Source organism: Nuphar pumila, chromosome 12 (assembly GCF_984573655.1).
Source record: "Nuphar pumila chromosome 12, dmNupPumi1.hap1.1, whole genome shotgun sequence".
Taxonomy (NCBI): domain Eukaryota; kingdom Viridiplantae; phylum Streptophyta; class Magnoliopsida; order Nymphaeales; family Nymphaeaceae; genus Nuphar; species Nuphar pumila.
This window is the reverse complement of record NC_143260.1, coordinates 78,006,164-78,029,083: the sequence shown is the minus strand read 5'-3', so window position 1 is coordinate 78,029,083 and position 22,920 is coordinate 78,006,164. Positions and strand designations below refer to the sequence as shown.

The window sequence follows — 22,920 nt, the reverse complement described above, 5'->3', positions numbered from 1 at the left end:
ATTTATTATATTTGTATATATTTATTATAAATATTTTTTCCTTTTTCTCCTTCTATTTTATTTTATTTTATTTTTGTCATTTGACTAATCAACACAAGGTTGATTAGCCTTTGACTAGTTGTTGAAGCTAGTCCAACGACTGCAAATAGAGTTATTGGACTAGCTCCAATGACTCTTTTTGCTCTCTCTTGTGTATAAATGGGGATATATCCCCTCTTGTAATCTAATACTTTCTAGCATTTTTGGGTTGTCAATAAGTTAATATTTTTTTATGTTTGTGAGCCTTATTTGTGTATTCCCTTTGTGGGATTTGTGAGTATTTATTGTGACCGCTTTTTGTAATTGTTCACTTTGGTTTTTGGTGGACTTTTGTTTGTGACAAAAGGCTCTTTTGGTTCTTTACACATCCTTATAATGTGACAATACGAGTGTTATTCATATAACAACGAATCCTGAATTTCATGAGCAAACGAGACATATTGAGATAGATTGTTACTTTATAATAAGAGCTTATGAAGATTGGATTGTCTCTCTTGCCCAATCTTACAAAAAAAAAAAAAAAGGAAAAGAAACTGCATTTCCATGAGTTCCTCTCAAGGGCTAAAAAATATGTCACTATATTATGCAGTAAGGACCATGTTAAAATCAGCCCCCAATTCCCCAATTGGTAAAATTATGATGCAAAACCATGCAACTCCAAAATTTCATCTTCAATGTTATAAGTTCACATTCTTTAGCCTGGGCCAACATGAGGACCAAGTATCTTCGAGATTGGAGCCTATGGCCTATCAATGTGATTTCTAGACTTTTTTATGCCTAGAAAAGAATAACTTGGGGTTGGAAATGCATTAGTGATACTGATAGGTTATCCTAAAAGGCAGGGAATGGGAAGAATGCAAACTTTTGGACAGACCCCATGGTAAGAGTACCTCTAACCTCCATTTTCCAATCTCAGGAACTTATTTCAAGGATCAATTGGCTCAAGTGCACTAATTGAGAAGGTGCAAATATGTAAATCATGGGAACTTATTTCAAGGTTCAATTGGCTCAAGTGCACTGTTCAAGAAGGTGCAAATACGTAAATCATGGACCTTCATTCCAATCGCTTGCTCGAGTATGGGGATAGAAATAAGATGCTTAACCTCTTGAACCAAGAAAATGTTCTAATATGGGAAAACAACAATGAAGTTGATAACTTTAGGAAAAAGCTTTGGAACACTATTAGACATCAAATGAGGCAGAGTCATGGAGGAACAATATATGGTGCAAGGTCTATTTTCCAAGAGCTGCTTGGATAGCTTACCTTTCCATGGAAAATAATCAGGAACCCAAAATATAATGAGCCATTCACAACTTAGATAAGCTAAAAAGATTAATTGTTGCACTCTCCAATAGGTGCTAATTATGCAAAAAATGACAAGGAATACAATAATCAACTATTCTTCAAGTGTTCATTCAATGGTCTGCAATCTATGGAGCTTTATCACTCATCAACTCAAGTAAAAGAGGGTTCCTTGGTCATCTCCTACAAAGAAAATCAAGTGGTGGTAATTACAGCATAGCTGGCCATGAGAGAAGATACACTGAGATTATTTTTCATATTGTTTGCTTGTAAAAAAAATCAAAGATTGTCTGGCCTAGGACACCATTAAACTGATATACAAATATAGGTACAAAGAGGGCTGGTAGCAAATCCCTCAATTCCTCCACTCCTATGAAAAGAAAAAGATGGAATCCAACTTTGATTCTAATTTTTTGATGGTTTATTTTGATTTTGATTTGGTTAGGAGACGATGTAGATTTGGAGCAGTGGGGATTGATGGTGCCTTTGCCTTGATTATTTTTAGATGATTTAGATGTTAGTTTGCTTTGCTTAGTATTTCTATATGTTCCTTATGATGTAGTTTTAGTTTCTGGGGTGCGCAGTGATTGCATTTTTCTTCTTTTCTTGTTAAAAATTAGTGTTCCTTCTTGACACAGTGCTTTGATGATTTAGGACTGTGGAAACTTATCTGAGGTGCACCAGAATCGAGGCAGAGAGAGAGAGGTCGGCTGAGAGAAGAGAGAACTCGTTAATTCTATTAGGGCTAATCTCCTCATTAAATAGAGAGACACCACTATATAAAAAATTACTTACACGTCCCTCTTTATTTATGAAATATCAAATAACTCACTTTTTAGAAAACTTACGCTTAAAACCTCAATAGGACAGTTAATCTCAACACTCCCCCTCAAGCTGGAGCATAGATATGAATCATGCTCAGCTTGTCACAACATTTTGAGAAATTTGGTCTAGCAAGAGGCTTTGTAAACATATCTGCAACTTGGTCCTCCGACTTTAGATATTTAGTAGCAATATGACCAGCTTGAACCATATCTCTTACGTAGTGGCAATCAACCTCAATATGTTTTGTCCTCTCATGAAAGACTGGATTGTTCACTATATATGTGGTTGCCTTGTTATCACACATCATTGTCATAGGAGATGAAACCTTCACCTGAAGATCATTTAGTACAGTTTGAACCCATATTAATTCAGCAGTTGTTTGAGCCATAGCCCTATATTCTGATTCTGCACTTGACCTAGCAATCACATTTTGCTTCTTACTTCTCCATGAAATTAGGTTATTTCCCATAAATACACAGAATCCTATGGTAGATTTTCTATCTACTACAGATCATGCATAGTCAGCATCATAGTAAGCCACTATTTCTAGGGTTCCACCTTTCTTGAATAATAACCCTTTTCCAGGAGAAGATTTTAAGTACCTGAGAATCATTATTGCTGCATTCCAGTGTACCTCAGTTGGTTTGTCCATAAATTGGCTAACCTTGCTTACTGCTAAAGCAATATCAAGTCTGGTCACAGTCACATATAGTAGCTTTCCTACCAGTGAGCGATAGCTTTTGCTATCAACAGATTTCGACCCTTCTTCAAACAACTGAACTTTATGGTCCATGAGAATATTTGCTGGTTTAGCTCCCAACATTCCAGTCTCTTTTAATAAATCAAGAACATACTTTCGTTGAGACAAAACCATTCCTTCATGGCTCCTGGCAACTTCTATACCCAGAAAATTGTTAAAACATATGTAATAATACCATAATACCCGATAGGGGTATTATGGTCATTTCACAAAGTACCCCATAGGGGTACTTATTTTGTTTCTCTTATTTTACTGTTTTTTATTTTTCTTTTTATTTTTTAAAATGTATTTTTTGGATACCGAAAAGGGGCCCCACAATGGAGTCGTTGGGGCCCCCAACGACTCTATTGGGAGCCCCTTTGGTCTCCTTTTCTTATAAATAGGGGGAACCCCCCATGTATGATGTATTGCTCTTGAGAGCTTCTCTTCAATAATAGTGATATTATTTTTCATGTGTGTAGCCTTTTTATAAGGCCTTTCGTATATCCCTTAGTGGATTTCCTCTCTTATGCTTGTTGCATTTGTCCGTGTGGGACATAGTGAATGCTTTGGCATTCTTGGATTCTTCCGCATATTTCATTACAAAAATATCTAAGTGAGCCAAGGTCTTTTGTAACAAAATGTTTTTGAAGATGAGCCTTTGTAGCTTCAATGTCTTTCATATCATCTCCTGTAAGAATGATGTCATCCACATATACCACCATAACAACTATACCTGAGTTAGTTTTCTTAATAAATAATGTATGGTCTGCTGCCGACCTATTAAAGCCAAACCTTGACATCACTTCAAACAACTTTTGAAACCATGCACGTGGACTTTGTTTCAAACCATATATCGCCTTTCTTAATCTACACACCTTCTGACACTCCCCCTCAACCTCGAAACCAGGAGGTTGTTGCATGTATACTGTCTCAGACAAATCCCCATATAGAAATGCATTTTTCACATCTAATTGACACAAACTCCATCCATGGTGAACAACAATGGAGAGAACAAGACGAATGGTACCCATCCGTGCAACAGGAGAAAACGTTTCAAAGAAATCAATACCATAAGTCTGAGTATACCCTTTTGCTACTAATCTGGCCTTGTACCTTTCAATAGAACCATCTGATCTGTACTTTATTGTATATACCCATTTGCATCCAACAATGTCAGCATCCACTGGGGAATTAACTAGATCCCATGTATGTTGAGACAATAAGGCATCCATTTCTTCTTGCATAGTCTGCTTCCACCTGTTATCGAGCTCTGCTTGTTGATAGTTCAAAGGAATAGTTTCAACAGATAAGGCTGAAATAAATGCTTTCATCTGATTTCCAATTCGGGCATCGGACATAAAATGAGATATGGGATATAAGGTACATTGTCGGGTCCCCTTCCGGAGAGCGATTGACCTGTTATCATCATCATGAAGGTCATTGTTGTCAGTAGTACTTACCTCAGGAGAAGAAGAAGATGAAGACCCTGGAGGAGATTGAGTTCTACGCACATATACCAATGGAGGATTATGAAATCGTCAGGAAGATAAAGTTTGGTTAGGTAATGAGGGCACAGATTCCAAAGGAAAATGAGGTACAAGAAGTGGAAAAGAATCAACTGGATCAACTTGCATCTGAGTACCGGTACTAGAGTAATATGGAATGGATTCCAAGAAAGATACATCCGCAGTGACATACTCTCGCCGAGAAATTGGATCATAACATCGATACCCCTTTTGATTTTTAGGATAACTTATAAACATGCATTTTGTAGCTTGAGCAGCTAATTTATCACGTTTAGGTCCAAGTTTGTGCACAAAACAAACGCACCCAAATATTTTAGGTGAGAACGAGAAGAGTGGGGCATTAGGATTTAGGATATGTAGCGGAATTTGATCTCCCACGGAAGATGAAGGCATGCAGTTGATCAGATAACAAGCAGTGATAATCGCATCACCCCAATATATCGCAGGAACATTGGATTGAATCATAAGGGTATGTGCGACATCAAGGAGGTGCCTGTGTTTGCGCTCAGCCACACCATTTTGTTGAGAGAAATATGCACAAGTAGTTTGGGGTTGAATATCATGGTCTTAATAAAATTGCAACAAGGCTTTCGTTTTGAACTCAAGAGCATTATCAGTGCAAACAATCTTGACAAAAGATTCAAATTGAGTTTTTATTTCAAGAATTAAGGATTTGATAATACTTGGAACTTCAGATCTTTCTTTTATTAAAAACACCCACGACAACTTAGAAAAATCATCAACAATAACAAGATAATATCGACACTGAGTCCTGGTAGGAATCTTACTAGGACCCCATACATCTGCATGAAAAAGTTCAAAAACTTTATGACTGGACTGACTCTGACTAGAAGGGAATGAACTCCGATGATGCTTGCCTAACTGACATGCTTCGCACTGAAATGATGTAGTAGACGAAATTTGAGGGAAGACATAATGAAGCTTTGACAATGAAGGATGACCAAGACGATGATGCCACTGAATAGGATTGAATGATTATTCTACTGCAGCATAAACATTGCCCACTGGATGATGTAGGTAGTAGACTCCATTTTCTTCATAGCCTCCACCAATCTTCTTCCCCGTCAGCAAATCCTGAAAATGACAACCCATCGGGTCAAATATTACTCTACAATTTAGTTCTTTTGTAAGACAACTAACAGAGAGTAAACTTTGAGGGAATGAGGGAGCATGAAGAACATTTTTCAACTGCAAGGAAGAGGATATAGAAATATTTCCCTGACCAACAACTGGTGAGGAACTCCCATCTGCTAATGAGACTCCTCGATGACCAGTAATATCTTTTAGATCTAAAAAGAAAAGCGAATTCCCACACAGATGTCTGGATGCATCAGAGTCAATAATCCACTTACTATCATTCAAATAAAGATGATCCCCTGTTGAGTAGGCCACACCAGCTACAGGAGAAGAGGAGCTTGAAGGACGACGAGCTATCAGCTCATCATATTCTGCTCGGCTAAGGGTGATACTGTCACTTGCAGAAGTGTTATCAATTGCATTTGCTACCTCTAGTGTAGTAACATTCGCTTTTGGAACATTAGGCCTTGATGCAGAAGAGGTTGGTCGTCCATGCTTATCCCAGCAACGATCTTCTAAATGTCCAGATTTTCCACAGAAAGTATATTGAAGTTTGCCTCTGCCTCTCATACCTCTTCCACAACCTTGTCCTCTAATAGTCTGAAAATTTCCACGTCCATAACCGGATGGGACAGCTAGAGCAGATGACTGGGACATAGGTTGAGCTTGTGGAAGAGAAATCACAAGTCTACTCAGACGATTATATGCATCAACAAGAGTAGGTACATCGGATCCAGTCAACATTTGGACTTTTACAACAAAGAATTCTGAAGATAAACCTGTGAGAAACCGAGCAACCATAGTCTGTTCTTGATAATCCTTGTGCTGCGGACAACAAAAAGGCCTGTGAGCATTGAGTCTTTCAAATGCTGCTTTGACAGAGGCATAATACTGAGCCAAGGTCTGATCTCCTTGCTACAAATTATATATCTCATGTTCGACTTGCAGGATACGACTCACATTAGTCTCTTGAGAATACGTATCTCGAAGGTTGTCCCACATCTGTTTGGCTGTATTATAGTAAATTAGATCATCTGCAATATGAGGTTCGACACTATTCATGATCCATGACATAACAATGTCATTATCTTTGTCCCAAGTAATATATTTTCCCACCTTTTCATTTGGTTCAGTTTCTAACAGAATATGTTTTCTACGATGTCCAGATACCGACATCATAAAAGTTTTGGACCACCTGACATAGTTAGTTTCATTCAATCTCACATAAGAACCATATGAGAAGGGATTTGCAAATGCCTTATACTCCCCAATAGCATCATTTTTGGAATCAAGTTTCGAAGCTTCAACCATACTGAGTAGTATTAAAAAGATAAGAGATATGTTTGATGCTAATACAACTGCAAAAAAAAAAGGTTTACTTTCTTAATCACTCTGATTTTGACTCTGGGATGTTCATCAAGCACACGACAGTTGACACAGGAACAACGTGTTTGATGATCACGCGTCAGCCAAATCCACGACAACATAATACTGTTTCACCATATCAGAAATCAGTTCACGCCAACAGAGCAAGAAAAATAGTGTGTTTCACGATCATACGACAACCTAATTCACGGCTTCATTAGGTTATTCAACCCACATCAGAAGCAATTAAAAAAAATTAGATCAGGAATGTAGTTTTGAGAAAACCAGAACAACATCGAACACAACCTCCAAGGACAAGATTACTTTGTTCAACTGCATACGACACATACATCCCACAACTGCTTAAAAAAACTTTCATGATCTGATATGAGCAACTGCACATGACACAGAAATCACACCAGCTCCCGCGAAGCATGATTTATGGTAAGTCAACAAAAGAAAAATTAATTTTCCCGACATCTAGATCCTTGGTCTGATAGAAAACACCCAACTCTGCCGCAACCAGATTCAGTTGACACACTGTCACCGTGACCCAACTCTGCCGCAACCAGATTCAGTTGACACTACCATCACCGTGACCTTTAGATCTGGTTACAGATCTGTGTCATGACACAGATCTGTAATCAGATCTATGCAATTAGAAGAAGAACAAGAAATACACACACCTGTTTATTGTATATAATTTTTTTTTCGAGCCTTTTTGGTGTAGGTCGTGTTGAGAATAGGTGGTTTTTAGGTTAAGTTGTTCCTTATTAGAGGTTTTCTGAAATACTTTTTTCATAAGGTCTTAGTTGTAATTTCTTTGTTTTGCCTCTCTCTATTTAATATAGAGAGAAGCCCTAATGAGGATTAAGTTTTTCTGTTTTCTTTGCACAGCCGTCTCTCTCTCTCTCTCTCCCTCTCTCTCTCAGGTTCGGTTCATCTTCTACATGGTATCAGAGCCACAGCCGATCGTGGGAACGTGATCGACTGTGAAGTGGGAGCGTGATCGAGATATCGACTGTGACGTGGGTGTGATCGTGCTCTACCAGATCTCAGTCGATTCATGGAGGCTTTCATGATCATGATCAAACTTCGATCACGCTGAGTAATGATCTAATCAGGTCAGCACTTTAAATATTTTTTTTTGGCATTCTGCTGGTCGTGGATGCCTGCTGTGGGTGTCGTATCATCTGTTGTGGGTGTCGTATCATCTGCTGGGTGTGGATGCCTGCTGTGGGGGTCGTATCTCCTCGTGCTCGTCGTGGATGCCTGCTGTGGGTGTCGTATCTCCTTGTTTTCTTTTGTTTTCTCTCCTCGTGACTACCTACGCTGTTGGGAGTTTGCTGCGACCTGGTGGTGCCGAGTCTTCCTGCTGCTATGACGAGTTGTGTGTTGGTTCATAAGGTGTCGAAGGATATTCCTGATGGGTGGAAATAACAGAATTTTTTTTTCTGTTGTCGTGAGTGCTGAATTCTCGTCGAGGTGTGTTCCTGCTGTTTGGGAGCAACAGAATTTATTTTTTTTTGTGGCCGTAAGTGTTGAGTTCTTGCATAAGCTGATTTTGTGTGATATTTACTGGATGTCATGTCGTATATGTTGGAGAACAGCAAGTTTTGGTTAACAGTGTGTCTTGCGACTGCATTTTATCATGTGTGGTGATGTGTTTGGGTGCAGCAAGGATCAGAATTTCTGTGGTAACTACAGCAACTGATTTTTTTTTTAACTCCCTGTTGTGTCGAGTGTTGAAGTTACTCTTCTGTCATGGAAAATAGCAAATGTGATTTCATGCTGGATTGATCTTTATGTTGTGGAACAGGAGGAGTGGTTTCCTGCTGAGTTGAAGAATTTTTTTTTAACACTTGTTGTTCAAGTGAGTTTTTTTTGGTATGGCTGAAACGTCGAAAGGTGATTCCAAAATGGAACATATTGGGGAGTATAAGGCGTTTGCCAACCCCTTCTCGTATGGCTCTTCTGTTAGGTTGAATGAAACCAACTATGCCAGGTGGTCCAGAACTTTTATGATGTCGGTATCTAGACATCGTCGAAAACATATTTTGTTGGAAGGCGAACCCATTGAGAAATTGGGAAAATATGTTACTTGGGATGAAGATAATGACATAGTTATGTCATGGATCATGAACAGTGTCGAACCCCATATTGCAGATGGATTGATCTACTATAATACAGCCAAACTAATGTGGGACAATCTTCGTGATACATACTCACAAGAAACGAATGTGAGTCGTGTCCTACAAGTCGAACAGGAAATATATAACTTGCAACAGGGAGATCAGACCTTGGCCCAGTACTATGCCTCTGTCAAAGCTGCGTTTGAAAGACTTAATGCTCACCGGCCTTTGTGTTGCTCGAAGCAAAAGGATCATCAAGAACAAACCATGGTTGCTCGTTTTCTTACAGGTCTCTCTTCAGATTTTTCGGTTGCAAAAGTTCAAATGTTGACTGGTTCAGATGTTCCCACTCTTGCTGACGCTTACAATCGTCTGAGTAGACTTGCGATATCTCTGCCACAATCTCAGCCTGTGACTCAGACATCTGCTCTTGTTGCCCCATCTAGTTATGGCCGTGGAAATATTCAGAATATCAGAGGACGAGGACGTGGACGTGGTATGGGAGGCAGAGGAAAGCTTCAATGTACATTCTGTGGAAAATCTGGTCATTTAGAAGATCGTTGTTGGGATAAGCATGGTCGGCCACTCTCTTCTGCATCAAAGTCATATAATCCTAAAGCTCATGTTACTACTATTGAGGCAACTAATGCACAAGATAATATCACTGCAAATGAAAATAATATCACTCTTAGTCGTGCGGAATATGATGAGTTGATTGCTCTCCGACCTTTGAGTTCCATTTCTCCTGTAGCTGGTATTGCCTATTCAACCGGGAATCATCTCCATCCGAATGATAGTAAGTGGGTTATTGACTCTGGTGCATCCAGACATTTGTGTGGAAATTCTCGTGTTTTTTCAGATCTAAATGTCATTAAGGCTCAACTTGGAGTCTCATTAGCCGATGGGAGCTCCTCCCCGGTTGTTGGTCAGGGAAATATTTCTATATCCTCCTCATTACAGTTGAAAAATGCACTTCATGCTCCAAACTTTCCTCAAAGTTTACTTTCTGTTAGTTGCCTTATAAAAGAACAAAATTGTAGAGTAATATTTGATCCAATGGGTTGTCATTTTCAGGATTTGCTGACGGGGAAGAAGATTGGTGGAGGCTATGAAGAAAATGGAATTTACTACCTACATCATCCAATGGGTTCTGTTCATGCTGCATTGGACCATTCATTCAGCCCTGTTCAGTGGCATCGTCGTCTTGGTCATCCTTCATTGTCAAAGCTTCGGTCGGTCTTTCCTCAGATTCCTTCCACCACATCATTTCAGTGTGAAGCATGTCAGTTGGGCAAGCATCATCGAAGTTCGTTCCCTTTGAGTCAGAGTCAGTCGAGTAATAAAGTTTTTGAACTTCTTCATGCAGATGTATGGGGTCCTAGTAAGATTCCTACTAGGACTCAGTGTCGGTATTATCTTGTTATTGTTGATGATTTTTCTAAGTTATCATGAGTATTTTTAATAAAAGAACGATCTGATGTTCCAAGTCTTATCAAATCCCTAATTCTTGAAATAAAGACTCAGTTTGAATCTAGTGTCAAGATTGTTCGCACTGATAATGCTCTTGAGTTTAAATCAAAAGATCTGTTACAATTTTACCAAGATCATGGCATCCAACCCCAAACTTCCTGTGCCTATACATCTCAACAAAATGGGGTGGCTGAGCGAAAACATCGGCACCTCCTTGATGTTGCAAGGGCCATTATGATTCAATCCAATGTTCCTGCGTCATACTGGGGTGATGCGATTACCACTGCTTGCTATCTGATCAACCGCATGCCTTCGTCTTCTGTGGGTGATCAAATTCCATTACATATCCTAAAACCTAATGCCCCACTTTTTTCTTTCTCACCAAAAATATTTGGATGTGTCTGTTTTGTTCATAAACTTGGCCCTGACCGTGATAAATTAGCAGCTCAAGCTACAAAATGCATATTTATTGGTTATCCGAAAAATCAGAAGGGCTATCGATGTTATGATCCTATTTCTCGCCGAGAGTATGTCAGTGCAGACGTATCTTTCCTGGAATCCTCTCCATATTACTCTAGTTCCGGTTCTCCGCTGCAGGTTGATCCAGCTGAGTCTTTTCCATTACCTATACCTCCTTTTCCTTTGGAATCTGTGCCCTCCTTACCGAACCAAACTTCATCCTCTTCCAGATTTAATAATCCTCCATTGGTATATGTGCGTAGAGCTCCACTTCCGCAAGAGCCTTCATCTTCTTCTTCTCCTGAGGTAAGTTCTACTGACAATAGTGTTCTTCAGGATGATGATAACAGGCCTATTGCTCTACGAAAAGGGACAAGACAATGCACCTTATATCCCATAGCTCATTTTGTCTCCCATGCCAGAATTGGACATAAGATGAAGTCTTTTATTTCAGCCTTGTCTGCTGAAACCATTCCTCTGAACTATTAGCAGGCAGCACTTGATAATCGCTGGAAGATGGCTATGCAAGAAGAAATGAAGGCTTTGGTATCTCAGCATACCTGGGATCTAGTTGATTCCCCAGCAGATGCTGACATTGTTGGTTGTAAATGGGTATATACAATAAAGTACAAATCTGATGGTTCTATTGAAAGGTACAAGGCCAGATTAGTCGCGAAAGGATATACCCAGACATATGGAATTGACTTCTTTGAAACGTTTTCTCCTGTTGCACGGATGGGTACCATCCGTCTTGTTCTCTCAGTAGCTGTTCAGCATGGCTGAAACTTGTGTCAATTAGATGTGAAAATGCATTTCTTTATGGGATCTCTCCGAGACCGTTTACATGCAACAACCTTCAGGTTTTGAGGTTGAGGGGGAGTGTCATAAGGTGTGCAAATTGAGAAAGGCGATTTATGGCTTGAAACAAAGTCCTCGTGCATGGTTTCAAAAGTTGTTTGAAGTGATGTCAAGCTTTGGTTTTAACAGATCAGCAGCAGATCATACTCTTTTTATAAAGAAAACTAGCTCTGGCATCGTTGTTATGGTAGTATATGTGGATGACATCATTCTTACAGGAGATGATGTGAAAGCTATTGAAGCCACAAAAGCTCATCTTCACAAACACTTTGTTACAAAAGACCTTGGTTCACTCAGGTATTTTCTGGGCATAGAAGTTGCTAGAAGCCGTGAAGGGATGGTTCTGTCTCAACGGAAGTATGTTCTTGACTTATTAAAGGAAACATGCATGTTGGAAGCTAAACCAGCAAATATTCCCATGGACCATAAAGTTCAGTTGGTTGAAGAAGGGTCAAAACCTGTTGATAGCAAACGCTATCGCTCCCTAGTAGGGAAGTTACTATATGTAACTGTGACCAGACCAGATATTGCTTTAGCAGTAAGCAAAGTTAGCCAGTTCATGGACAAACCAACTGAGGTACACTGGAATGCAGCCATAATGATTCTCAGATATCTAAAATCCTCTCCTGGAAAGGGGTTATTGTTCAAGAAAGGTGGAACTCTGGAGATAGTAGCTTATTCTGATGCTGACTATGCTGGATCTGTAGTAGATAAAAAGTCTACCACAGGATTCTGTGTGTTTCTGGGAGACAACTTGATTTCATGGAGAAGTAAGAAACAAAATGTGGTTTCCAGGTCGAGTGCAGAATCAGAATATCGGGCTATGGCCCAAACAACTGCTGAATTGATATGGGTTCGCACTGTTCTTAATGATCTCCAGGTGAAGGTTTCCTCTCCAATGACCATGATGTGTGATAACAAAGCGGCAACATATATAGCAAACAATCCTGTCTTTCATGAGAGAACAAAGCACATTGAGGTTGATTGTCACTATGTAAGAGATATGATTCAAGCTGGTCATATCACTACAAAATACCTAAAGTCTGAAGACCAAGTTGCAGATATGTTTACAAAGCCTCTTGCTAGGCCTAATTTTTCCAGATGCTGTGACAAGCTGAGCATGATAGATATCTATGCTCCAGCTTGAGGGGGAGTGTTGAGAATAGGTGGTTTTTAGGTTAAGTTGTTCCTTATTAGAGGTTTTCTGAAATACTTTTTTCATAAGGTCTTAGTTGTAATTTCTTTGTTTTGCCTCTCTCTATTTAATATAGAGAGAAGCCCTAATGAGGATTAAGTTTTTCTGTTTTCTTTGCACAGCCGTCTCTCTCTCTCTCTCCCTCTCTCTCTCTCTCAGGTTCGGTTCATCTTCTACAGGTCGATCACGTGCTCATGCTCCTGAGATCCACCACTCTGATACCATGTGGAAACTTATCTGTGGTGCACCAGAATAGAGAGAGAGAGAGAGAGAGAGAGAGAGAGAGAGAGAACTCGTTAATTCTATTAGGGCTAATCTCCTCATTAAATAGAGAGACGCCACTATATAAAAAATTACTTACACGTCCCTCTTTATTTATGAAATATCAAATAACTTACCTTTTAGAAAACTTACGCTTAAAACCTCAATAGGACGGTTAATCTCAACAGGGACTACCATCTTCCTTTTTCTCTAATTTAGACTATTATTTTTGTCTTGTTCAGGGCATGATATAGATTTAATATGCTGGCATTAATCAGTTTTCTTTTTATTATTTTAAACGGATAAATTCATAATATGATCTGTTTTATTATGTTTGTTTTTCTTTTATGTGACTATTGCTAATCTCGCTTAGTTTTTAGTTTTAGATTGATTGCATCGCTTATTTTTGCCCTGGTTGAACAATTTGTTATCGTTTGTCAAAAATATGTTTTGATGATTCTGGGTTACAATATATTTTTTTAAAAATTGGATGAGCAAGTTGTCCATTTCTTTTCCCATTAGGTTTCATCTCATACTAGTTGGCTGTGGTTACTTCAATTTGTAATCTTGCTCTAATTGAGTGTAAATGGTGATAAACCTTATTAGAACTTTTTCCCATTTTGATAGAAGATTAGCAGACTTTCTTTTACTGCTTGCCAATTCACATCTTTTTTGTGGTCTTCTACTTCTAAGTTCTTCAAAGATGAGCTGACCTTCGTTTACTGTGTTATTCTGAAACAAAGTTGCTGAAGCAATTTATGTTATGATGCCCCGTAACAAAAGGGATTCGTGTTACATTGCTAAGCTTGTATTTTGCTTTTGCAGCTGAGGTACAATGACAGAACTGGCTGCGTTAGCTGCAGAGAAATGTTTCAGTTGGAAAGGAGTAACAAGAGTGGGAGCGATAGCATAGTTTTTTTATTGATCTATTTTTTTTTTGCTGGATCTGATGTATAACTTATAAAGGTCCCCATGAGTATTGGGTTGGTGAAGTCTTTTGAGTTGGTGACCTGAGTAATGGTTGACTTTTTTGGTATTCTTCTAATTGGAATTTTCGGTCAATGACTTCAATTGCTTACCCCTATGAACCTGCTGATTGTCTGCTTCAAGACCTTCGAAGGGTCAGTATGAGTGAAGGTTTACAGTTAATCGGTGTTAAAAATAGCTTTCAGAAGATTTTCAGTTACTGAAATTATCAAGTGTCTGTGGTGAGTGGGTGGATTAAGGAATGTGTCTGCTGAATCGTGTTTAATATTGTTAATAGTACACTTTTGCTTGTGCTGCATGTCATTTGCCAATAGCATCTTATCTTTCAACCTGCAATGTTGCCGTTGAGATCTTCAGGATTGCTGCTGCTGGCCTTGTTCTGATTGGCGTGGCGGTCGGGTTCACTCTCCTTCGAGTAGAAGCATCGCTTGATGGAAACAAAATGAAAAAGATTGGTGTTATTTTGAGAAAATTCTGTGTTCATCCGTTGGCAATTTGGTCTTTGACCATAAATAACATTGTTGATTTGTTATTATGCAAACATATTCATTTACAGAACTGCATTTTTTATTGAATAACGACACTTGAAAATCCAAGCAAGTATTCTATATCATTCCTTTGCTTGCTTCTTTCTTTTTTTTCTCAGATATTCATCTTTGCCAATGAAATGCAACACATTTGTTTTGGTCACAGCTGTGATTCCTCAGCCTGACTGTTGGTCGCAGATTTATACTTATGACCAACATTTAAGTTATATATTATTCATGGGATGCAATTATTTTTTGGCTTATATAACATCAAATTGTGTGATTTTTCAATGTCATTTCCTGCTAATGCTACTGCATTATCATTCTGGATTGAGAAACTCCATGTATGGAGAGATGGGCTTTGCTACTTGGGAACGTATATGGGACATGGTATCATTTCTTGTGGAGATTTCCTGGTAGAGTGCAGATGGCATTGTGTGAAAATGAATACTGGGTTTTAGCCATACAGATGGGCAACTCAAAAAAGCCTTGCCTGCTGTACACCTCAATCTGTTTCTTAGCACGACAGAATTCAAATAAACCAATCAATGCAAATTCATAAAAATGTGCACTTAGAGAAGAAACCCAGAAAAAAAATATCATTTCTAAAAGTAGTTGCACGCTTTGTTGTACATAAGCATTAATTTGGTGATACAAGCTTAATATTCGGCAGTTGCTACAAGCTACATAGGCCAGCGCTGAATAACTGCCAACTGATAAACACCATCACAAGGGATGAAAACAATTTAAATCCCACTACCCTAGGAAAGTGCCACCCCAGGCTTCATCTCTTATAGCTGCGAAAATATGAGCGAAGGGTTGTTCTTCATGAGCCAAAAGGAAACAACTAAATAGAAAAACTCAACTGTTGGAAAATAATCAGAAACTGGCCACCGCAGATCCTCATTGTACATGTAATGTCATTGTCAGCTACCATTAGATATACATTTGAAATAAACAGAAACTGGGTACAAAAATGCTCATTGTGTATGTATGCCAGCAGCATCCATCTTTCAACCTGCAATGCTGCTGCTGAGACGAATGCCTTTCTACCTGAACTGACAAGCGGTAAAGACTAACAACTACCTCTTTGGCTTATTCAGAAACTGAAAGTAGCCCACATGTAACAGCCAAAGAGGTAGTTGAAAATAGTCCACATTGCTGGGAAGACACTGCAACAATGAAGTCCGGGACCAGCTCATGTCCGAGCAGAAACAATGTCCAGGACCAGCCACCAACCGAACCATGAAGTAGAAAAGCATCTTCTTTGATAATCTGCACATGAAAGCATCATTTTGAAGATATATAAGTACAACCAAATAAATTTACATGAACAGGTTACTTTATCTAAATAAACAGCAAATAAATTTACATATGAAGAATAGCCAGGTTACTTGATGCATCGGTTACTAGTACCAGCCGACAATCCCTAGTACCTCCTCGGCACATCAGTGAGAACCTGCCTAGCATTCGTCTGCAACACCCTCAGTCAGCTCCAAGAGACAAATCTCATCTCTTTCGTGATCAACCATATAAAGGAATTATACATCTACCACCACGAATAGCACACCAAAAAGGTAGATGCCATAGACCCCAATCCAGCAACATTATAAAGGACACCAGATTTCATGGGAGATATTGATACAGTCCATGTTAATTGCTAGAAATGAAAGCAAAAGTTCTGAAGCTCAGATAATGGGCAAAAGGCCTGAATATAAAACACCTGACCTAACACTGTGCAACGACAGAATTTTAGAACAAAATATTAGATTTTTGTCTAACAAAGAACTAGTGAAAACCCAACCCTGGATAAAAGCCAACCATGTATTTCAAAGCAACTAGGTTGATCTATATGCAAATCTATATTGAAAAAGAGGGGAGAGTATTTAAAAAAGATACAGTTCCTTAACTTCCATGCAAATGATGCATATTGAAGAATTAACAAATACCTCGTATATCAATACTTAAAACCTCTAAAAAAAAGAAAATAAAGTACAAATCTTAACAACCATTGGAACAAAGTAAGTTCAATATATTCACAGAAATGCACGCAAACTCAAGCACCAAATATCCTGAGAAAATGCAAAGATTGATTGATTCAGGAAATAAGATTAATCACACTATTTCACATCTACTCAAAAAACAAAAAAAAACTTGTTTCCAACTCTATGAATAATACACTTGTACGAATGATTATGTCCCTGATTCACAAGAATTTTGGAGATTCAAGTTTAGGAAAAAAGCTTTAAAGATATGCTATTAACCACATGCCGTGTCTGGATCTGTGAAAATCCTAGTGGAGTTCATTTTTATCTAGAACTAGCAGCATTTTTATTCACAGTTAGTGCTGCAGTAACTTTCATTGAACCCCCTTTATGTGCATGTACCAATGCATCTGGCGTAGCTTGACACTATTCATATTATCGAAATGAAGAGCGCAGAGCTGATTGATAATGTTGGTGCAACAATATCTTTGAGAATGATCAACTTATCATATGCTTACTCATGGTAATTGGAAAACAAAAAGAAAATATAGACAGATTGGTATCATATGAAAAACTCAACTAGGTAGATGATAAATAGACCATAATCGTCTCCTACACCAGATGAAAAATTAGTACAAAGGCACCATCAATCCCCATTACTACAAATCTACATCGTCTCCTAACCACATCAAAATCAAAATAGACCAAACCAGTAAATTCAATAAAAAGAAAAAAAATGCCGCAATCCAACCAGATGAAAATCATGGTCAATATAAACAAAAAAAAGGCAAATGAAAACCCATAAAGCACACACCATCAGATATGTTATTTGGTCTCTTCTTGGGTCTCTCTCTAAAGAAGGGGGAGCCCTTTGTGCTGTAGTACTCTTGGCAAGGCTCAAAGGCCAAGCAGGAACTCAGCCCATGGAGGCATGAGGCCAAGCTTGTCTTGAGGAGTTCAGAGGGCTTGAGCCCATCGAATTCAGAATGCCACAAGAAGTTCTCCATGAAAGAGACAATCCTTTTTCCTCCTAGTCCACCTGCTAGGTCTGGGTGTGCCCACCCTGCAGTTAGGGTTTAAGGCGAGAGAGAGGGAGTAGCCCTCGATTGAGAGAGAGAGAGAGAGAGAGAGAGAGAGAGAGAGAGAGAGAGAGAGAGAGAGAGAGAGAGAGAGAGAGAGGAAAGGACACCTGACGCGGTGGAGCTCGGCGACGTTGGGAAAGGAGCTCGGCTGCCTCTCAACGCGGGTGGGGAAGGAAGGAGCTCGGCGATGGTAGGTTTGAAGTTCCTGCTCGGCAACAGTGGGGAGGCAGGGAAGGATAGGGAGAGGGAGAGGAATCCGTGTGCCTGTTTGAATAACATGAGCCCTGGCCATTGGATCTAAATGAGATCCAACGGCCAGGGCACGTGCATAATGTGTAGGCTCAAAACAATTAGGCAGGGACTACTTACTCTCTCTCTCTCTCTCTCTCTCTCTCTCTGTGTGTGTGTGTGTGTGTGTGTGTGTGTGTGTGTGTGTGTGTGTGTGTGTGAAAGAGAGAGATAGAGTTTATTTCGTCAAGGAAAGGAAAGGGGAACATAGTATACTAAGTGAACAAAAGTTTTGGGTGGAAACGTATGTCCAATAAAGGAAACATGATAAGTGCAATATTTTAACCATGGGATTGAGAGATAAGTTACATGTATAGCACTTATACATCTAATGTCAATAAAGGAAGAATCCAACATAAAAAAATAAAAAATAAAAAATAAAAAATAAAAAATAAAAAATAAAAAAAACTTTGATTAAGATGAGATGCTAATGTTTAAGGGCAGACTGGGCAGTGTTTTCAGCTGGAAGCCAAAGGAACGGTCCACTTCTTTTCTATAATCGGAAAGAGATATTGACTGCAAGCCTTCCCTCCCAACAGAACAGAGTTAAAAAAGCAACACGGAGGAATTAGTTCAAGCTCCACCTTCCCACTTAATACCATCATTGCACAAGTTATGGAGGTACCATTAGCATCTGGGATATTAATGACATTGCAGATATGTCTCTACAACATATAGAAAGTGCCTGTGGAATCGTTACCTGGAGACCCTCCAAAGCTGGTGGTGAGAGTGACACTGTTAAGAGAAATATCACATAATTGCTATTGTGAAATAAATGCCTTGGTCAACCATATCTCCAACTCCCTAAGGCATTGAGTGGAGTTCCAAAAGAGTAAAAAATGCACAGCCATACATCTGCATGAATAAGACCCTCCAAAATGAAGACTGGTCTAAACAAAATTTTGTAATAGGTTGAATTATTTCCACTGGGTTCATAGTATCACCAATTGCTAACACAGCAGGCCTTGTGTGCCAGATTTGCAGTATTGGGATTTGGAATCATCTGTATCAAGAATTACCCACTTAGAAGATGAAGATGAAAAAGGAGGAGATCTAAACATTATCTAGCCTTTGAGAAGCCCTTTTTGAGGTCAATGACACCTGCCATCTCCTGGCGACAATAAGGTCAAAGCTGCTGGAATCAAGTCTTACACAGTATCCCCAATATATTTTGCATTTTAAGATGTTGGGGAAAGGTAAAACACCAACCTCTCAGAGATACTGAAATTATCACGGCGAACGATTTAAATTATGAATATGCCCAGCTCTGAGCACCTTCCATATTGAAAATTGAAGGGAACTGGGGGTGTGGGGTGGGAAAAACTCTGCAAGCTCTATGAAATGTGAAACATCATCAACACCACATAATTGAAAGCGATAAACAAAGAAACAAGTGGTGATTGGCATCTTCAAATACCAAAATGCAAGAGAATCCTTTTTCACTCTACAAGTTGTTTTATTTGTGTGAACTGTTTGAAGAACTCAAGTGCTTTGGAAAAGTACGAAAAGGAAAAGAACATATAACAACCACAACGAGTTCATACTTATATTTCTTGGAGCACATTCAAGTTATCATTGGAAATTGCATCTTTTGCATTTCAAGTAAGATTTCGCTCATAAATAAATTCAAACACACACATCAAACTTCTTCTCTACCGTCCAAACATCTGCATCTGTCAACAATAATCAACGAAATTTTGCATTTTCCGTCATAATTGAAGGACACAGAAATTTTATCACGGGTTTCTACAAAATAAAGATTAAATACAGAAATCCCTACACTTTCTACAATTCCTATCAATTAAGCAGAAGAAAAGAAAGAACCAAAGAAATAAAAAAGGAAGTCCCTTATGATTCCAATTACTCACCGAAAAGCAGCATCCCCAATTCTCAGAAAGACTCACCCCAACACAAGAAAAAACAAAATTACACCGTTCTTTCCTCGTTCTCATATGCAAATTTTGCAACCTCCCTTCCCAAATCTAAAGACCCATTTCCTCAATTTCATCAACCAACCAAAAGTAGAATCTAAACTAAAGGGAAATTCACAACGGGAAATAACACCCTTTCACATCAGAAAAAAGCCAGAGTTGCAGATTGGGTTGTACCTATTGAGTTGGGTCTTCGGAGAAGCGAGCGTCAAAGGGAGTGGAGGAGTGGGGATGCCCCGCGGCGTTGGGGTTGCCGGAGCCCTGCTGGAGCTCGATGACGAGCCAGCGGACGGCCTTGCTCATCTGCTCGAGGCGGACGGCGCTGATGGGGGCGAGGGCAGGGGCGTCATGGGCGGGGACGGTCCCGGTGGCCTCGTCCACCAGGCACTCGGACCCGATGCGCTGCTTCGCCGACTCCACGAACTCCTCGGCGCGGTCGCACGCCACCCGGAAGAGCTCCCACCGCTGCTTGAAGACCTCGAGGGCGGCGTCCGTCGCCGAAGACTTGTGGCCACCGGAAAGCTCGTTGGACTCGAAGACTCCCGCCGCCGCCTCCATGAAGTCCTGGAACGCCTGTTTCAGCGACTCCACCAGGCTCTCCATCCTTCAACTCCTTCGGATGCTTCACACCACACACTACGAGAGAGAGAGAGCGAGCGAGTTGAATGATGCCCAAAAATAAGGGTGTGAAATGGGTTGGGTTTGATCCGGGCCCGACCCGTACCATACCCCGTAGGTGCGGGTAGGAATGCACACCGCTCTGCTCGGGCTGGTCCGCTTCGTAAATGAGCCAAGCTTGAACCGGTGTAGGTGTATGAAACTAACTATCGAGCCAAGCTTGAACGATCTGTTCAGCGATAAGGCTCGATTCATTGCAAATCCCATATATAATATCTTTGCAAAAATCATTCAGAACTATATTGTTATTGTAATGGGTAAGGCATTAGTTAACGTTAAGGAGGTTGGGGTATCAATTACCTCCTCGAGCTTGGACAAAGTGATTTTAAACTAAGCCGAGTTGGAACAGCCCAGACTCGGCTCAAACTCAGCTCATGTGCATCCCTAGGTGTGGGAATCGATTATTATATGGATCCAGATATACTTTGTCAAATTTCATATCAGACTCGAGACTAAGATTCTTAATTTTTAACATAAAAAAATGAAAAATATTAATTTACTTTTTTATGTTCCAAGTCTGGTTCATGAACCAGTCTCGGTACCATCATCTTAAATATGGTCTGGGTTTGGGTTTGATTTCAACTGAGTCCGAACCAAACTCGACCCCTTGACACTTACCCAAAACTAGGAAGGAGAGAGAGACTTGAATCATGCCGAAAAGCCCTAAGACAGTTAAAAATATCTCCGTCATGATTTTGTCACGATAATTTTGAAGATTTAATTGTATAATACCCTCAAAATACGATATTTTCATGATATTGCCTGTTTTAAAAATAATACGCTCTTATTGTGATATCATTGCCACAGAGAAACAAATTCTTTTTGCAGTAACATTTTTATGTTTATTTTTAAATCTATATATATATATATATATATATATATATTTCATATTTTTATAATAAATCTCACATTCTTTCACATCATTGATGATACTTTTAATGGTCATATTTCATGGAAAAAAAATGTGCCTACGTTTTGATATATTTTTTTATATTTATTTCTTCATAAAACTTTTTGCACTTTTGTAACGTTTTCTATTGTTGCCTATATTTTGTCAAAAATACAAGAAATATATACATTTTCAATTTCACACGAGATTTGTTGTTCTAAACGTGCAAAATGGTTTTAGCTGTTTAACCATTTTGGAGGACCGTTGACCAATAAATCTTTTGATTTTTTCCAGCACTCATGCTTATGTTAAACATGTTGACTAATTTTTAATGTTGACTGCATCAATTCCAAGATGACCAATTGACCTAACTGAAGTGCATTCATTCTTAACTATTCTCCACTTATCCATGCCAAGATGACCAATTGTTTAATTTTAATAGAAATATATTTTTTGCTATTCAAATATAAAAAATAGTTTTTAATGATTAAAAATATAAAAACTTCTTATCTTCGTGCCCTATTTTCTAGAAAAACTTCAAACTTCCAAGTCAAATCATGCTCGCGGATCTTTTTGACATATCAGGTCAGTGTCAGAGCTGCCTATGTTTTTTAAGGGTCTATTTGGTATGCTATAGATGCCCTTCATCTAGAGCGTCAATGGACCTGAAGATTCTTGTGGGACCCATTTAAGCTAAAAGGAACACAACCAGTGTGTTTTACAGGCCGTCCACAGGATGAACGGTAACAGAGGCTGCCTCTGACCTCATACCCTCGAGGATACAGAGGATAAAAATGGTGGTCAGCAACAAGGTACACCTTTCAAAACATTATGGACGCACTTGAATGCTTGGATCCCAAATTCAGATTTGGGATCCAAAAATTAGATATACACATCTCAAGAAAATATCAACAAATACAACATATCGAAATGAAAGTTAAAACAGCATTTTTTTTTTGTTTGATAAGCAAGCTGGGGTTAGGCAGACCCGGCCAGGTACAGAAGAAATGAAAAGCTAATACAGTTCCAAATTTGCCGGGAACCACTCTGGTGGTTTTTCCATCCAAATCCTATTTACACCCGAGGAAGCCATCTTGCTACGATCGGATGAAGTTGGTTAAAGATCCCACTGCAAGATCAAGTGAGAAGTGGTCCAACAAAGAATTTAACAGCCCCCAACGGTCATATTTATGATTGTTGGGTGTCCCAACGACTCTACGAGGGACCCCCAATGCATACAAAAAAAAGTATTTCAAAAGAAAAGAAAAGAAAAAGTAAAA

General features: G+C 39.2%; 1 protein-coding gene and 1 long non-coding RNA gene across 2 annotated transcripts in view; one reads left to right on the top strand and one right to left on the bottom strand.

The window, feature by feature from the left end:
- The window catches only part of LOC149821039 (uncharacterized), a 35,844-nt gene extending 20,894 nt beyond the window's left edge, over positions 1–14,950 (top strand). Inside the window, exon 2 of the long non-coding RNA XR_016426582.1 lies at positions 14,099–14,950. This is a non-coding gene — a long non-coding RNA (uncharacterized LOC149821039). The remainder of the gene's footprint in view (positions 1–14,098) is intronic.
- Positions 14,951–15,660: 710 nt separating this feature from the next.
- On the bottom strand, positions 15,661–20,720 carry LOC149821038 (mediator of RNA polymerase II transcription subunit 32-like). Its single transcript, XM_089982999.1, has 2 exons — positions 20,251–20,720; positions 15,661–16,062 (listed from the first exon to the last, which is right to left on the bottom strand). The coding sequence occupies exon 1, from the start codon at positions 20,674–20,676 to the stop codon at positions 20,251–20,253; it is 426 nt and encodes a 141-aa protein (XP_089839125.1). The 5' UTR covers positions 20,677–20,720; the 3' UTR covers positions 15,661–16,062.
- Positions 20,721–22,920: the final 2,200 nt, after the last annotated feature.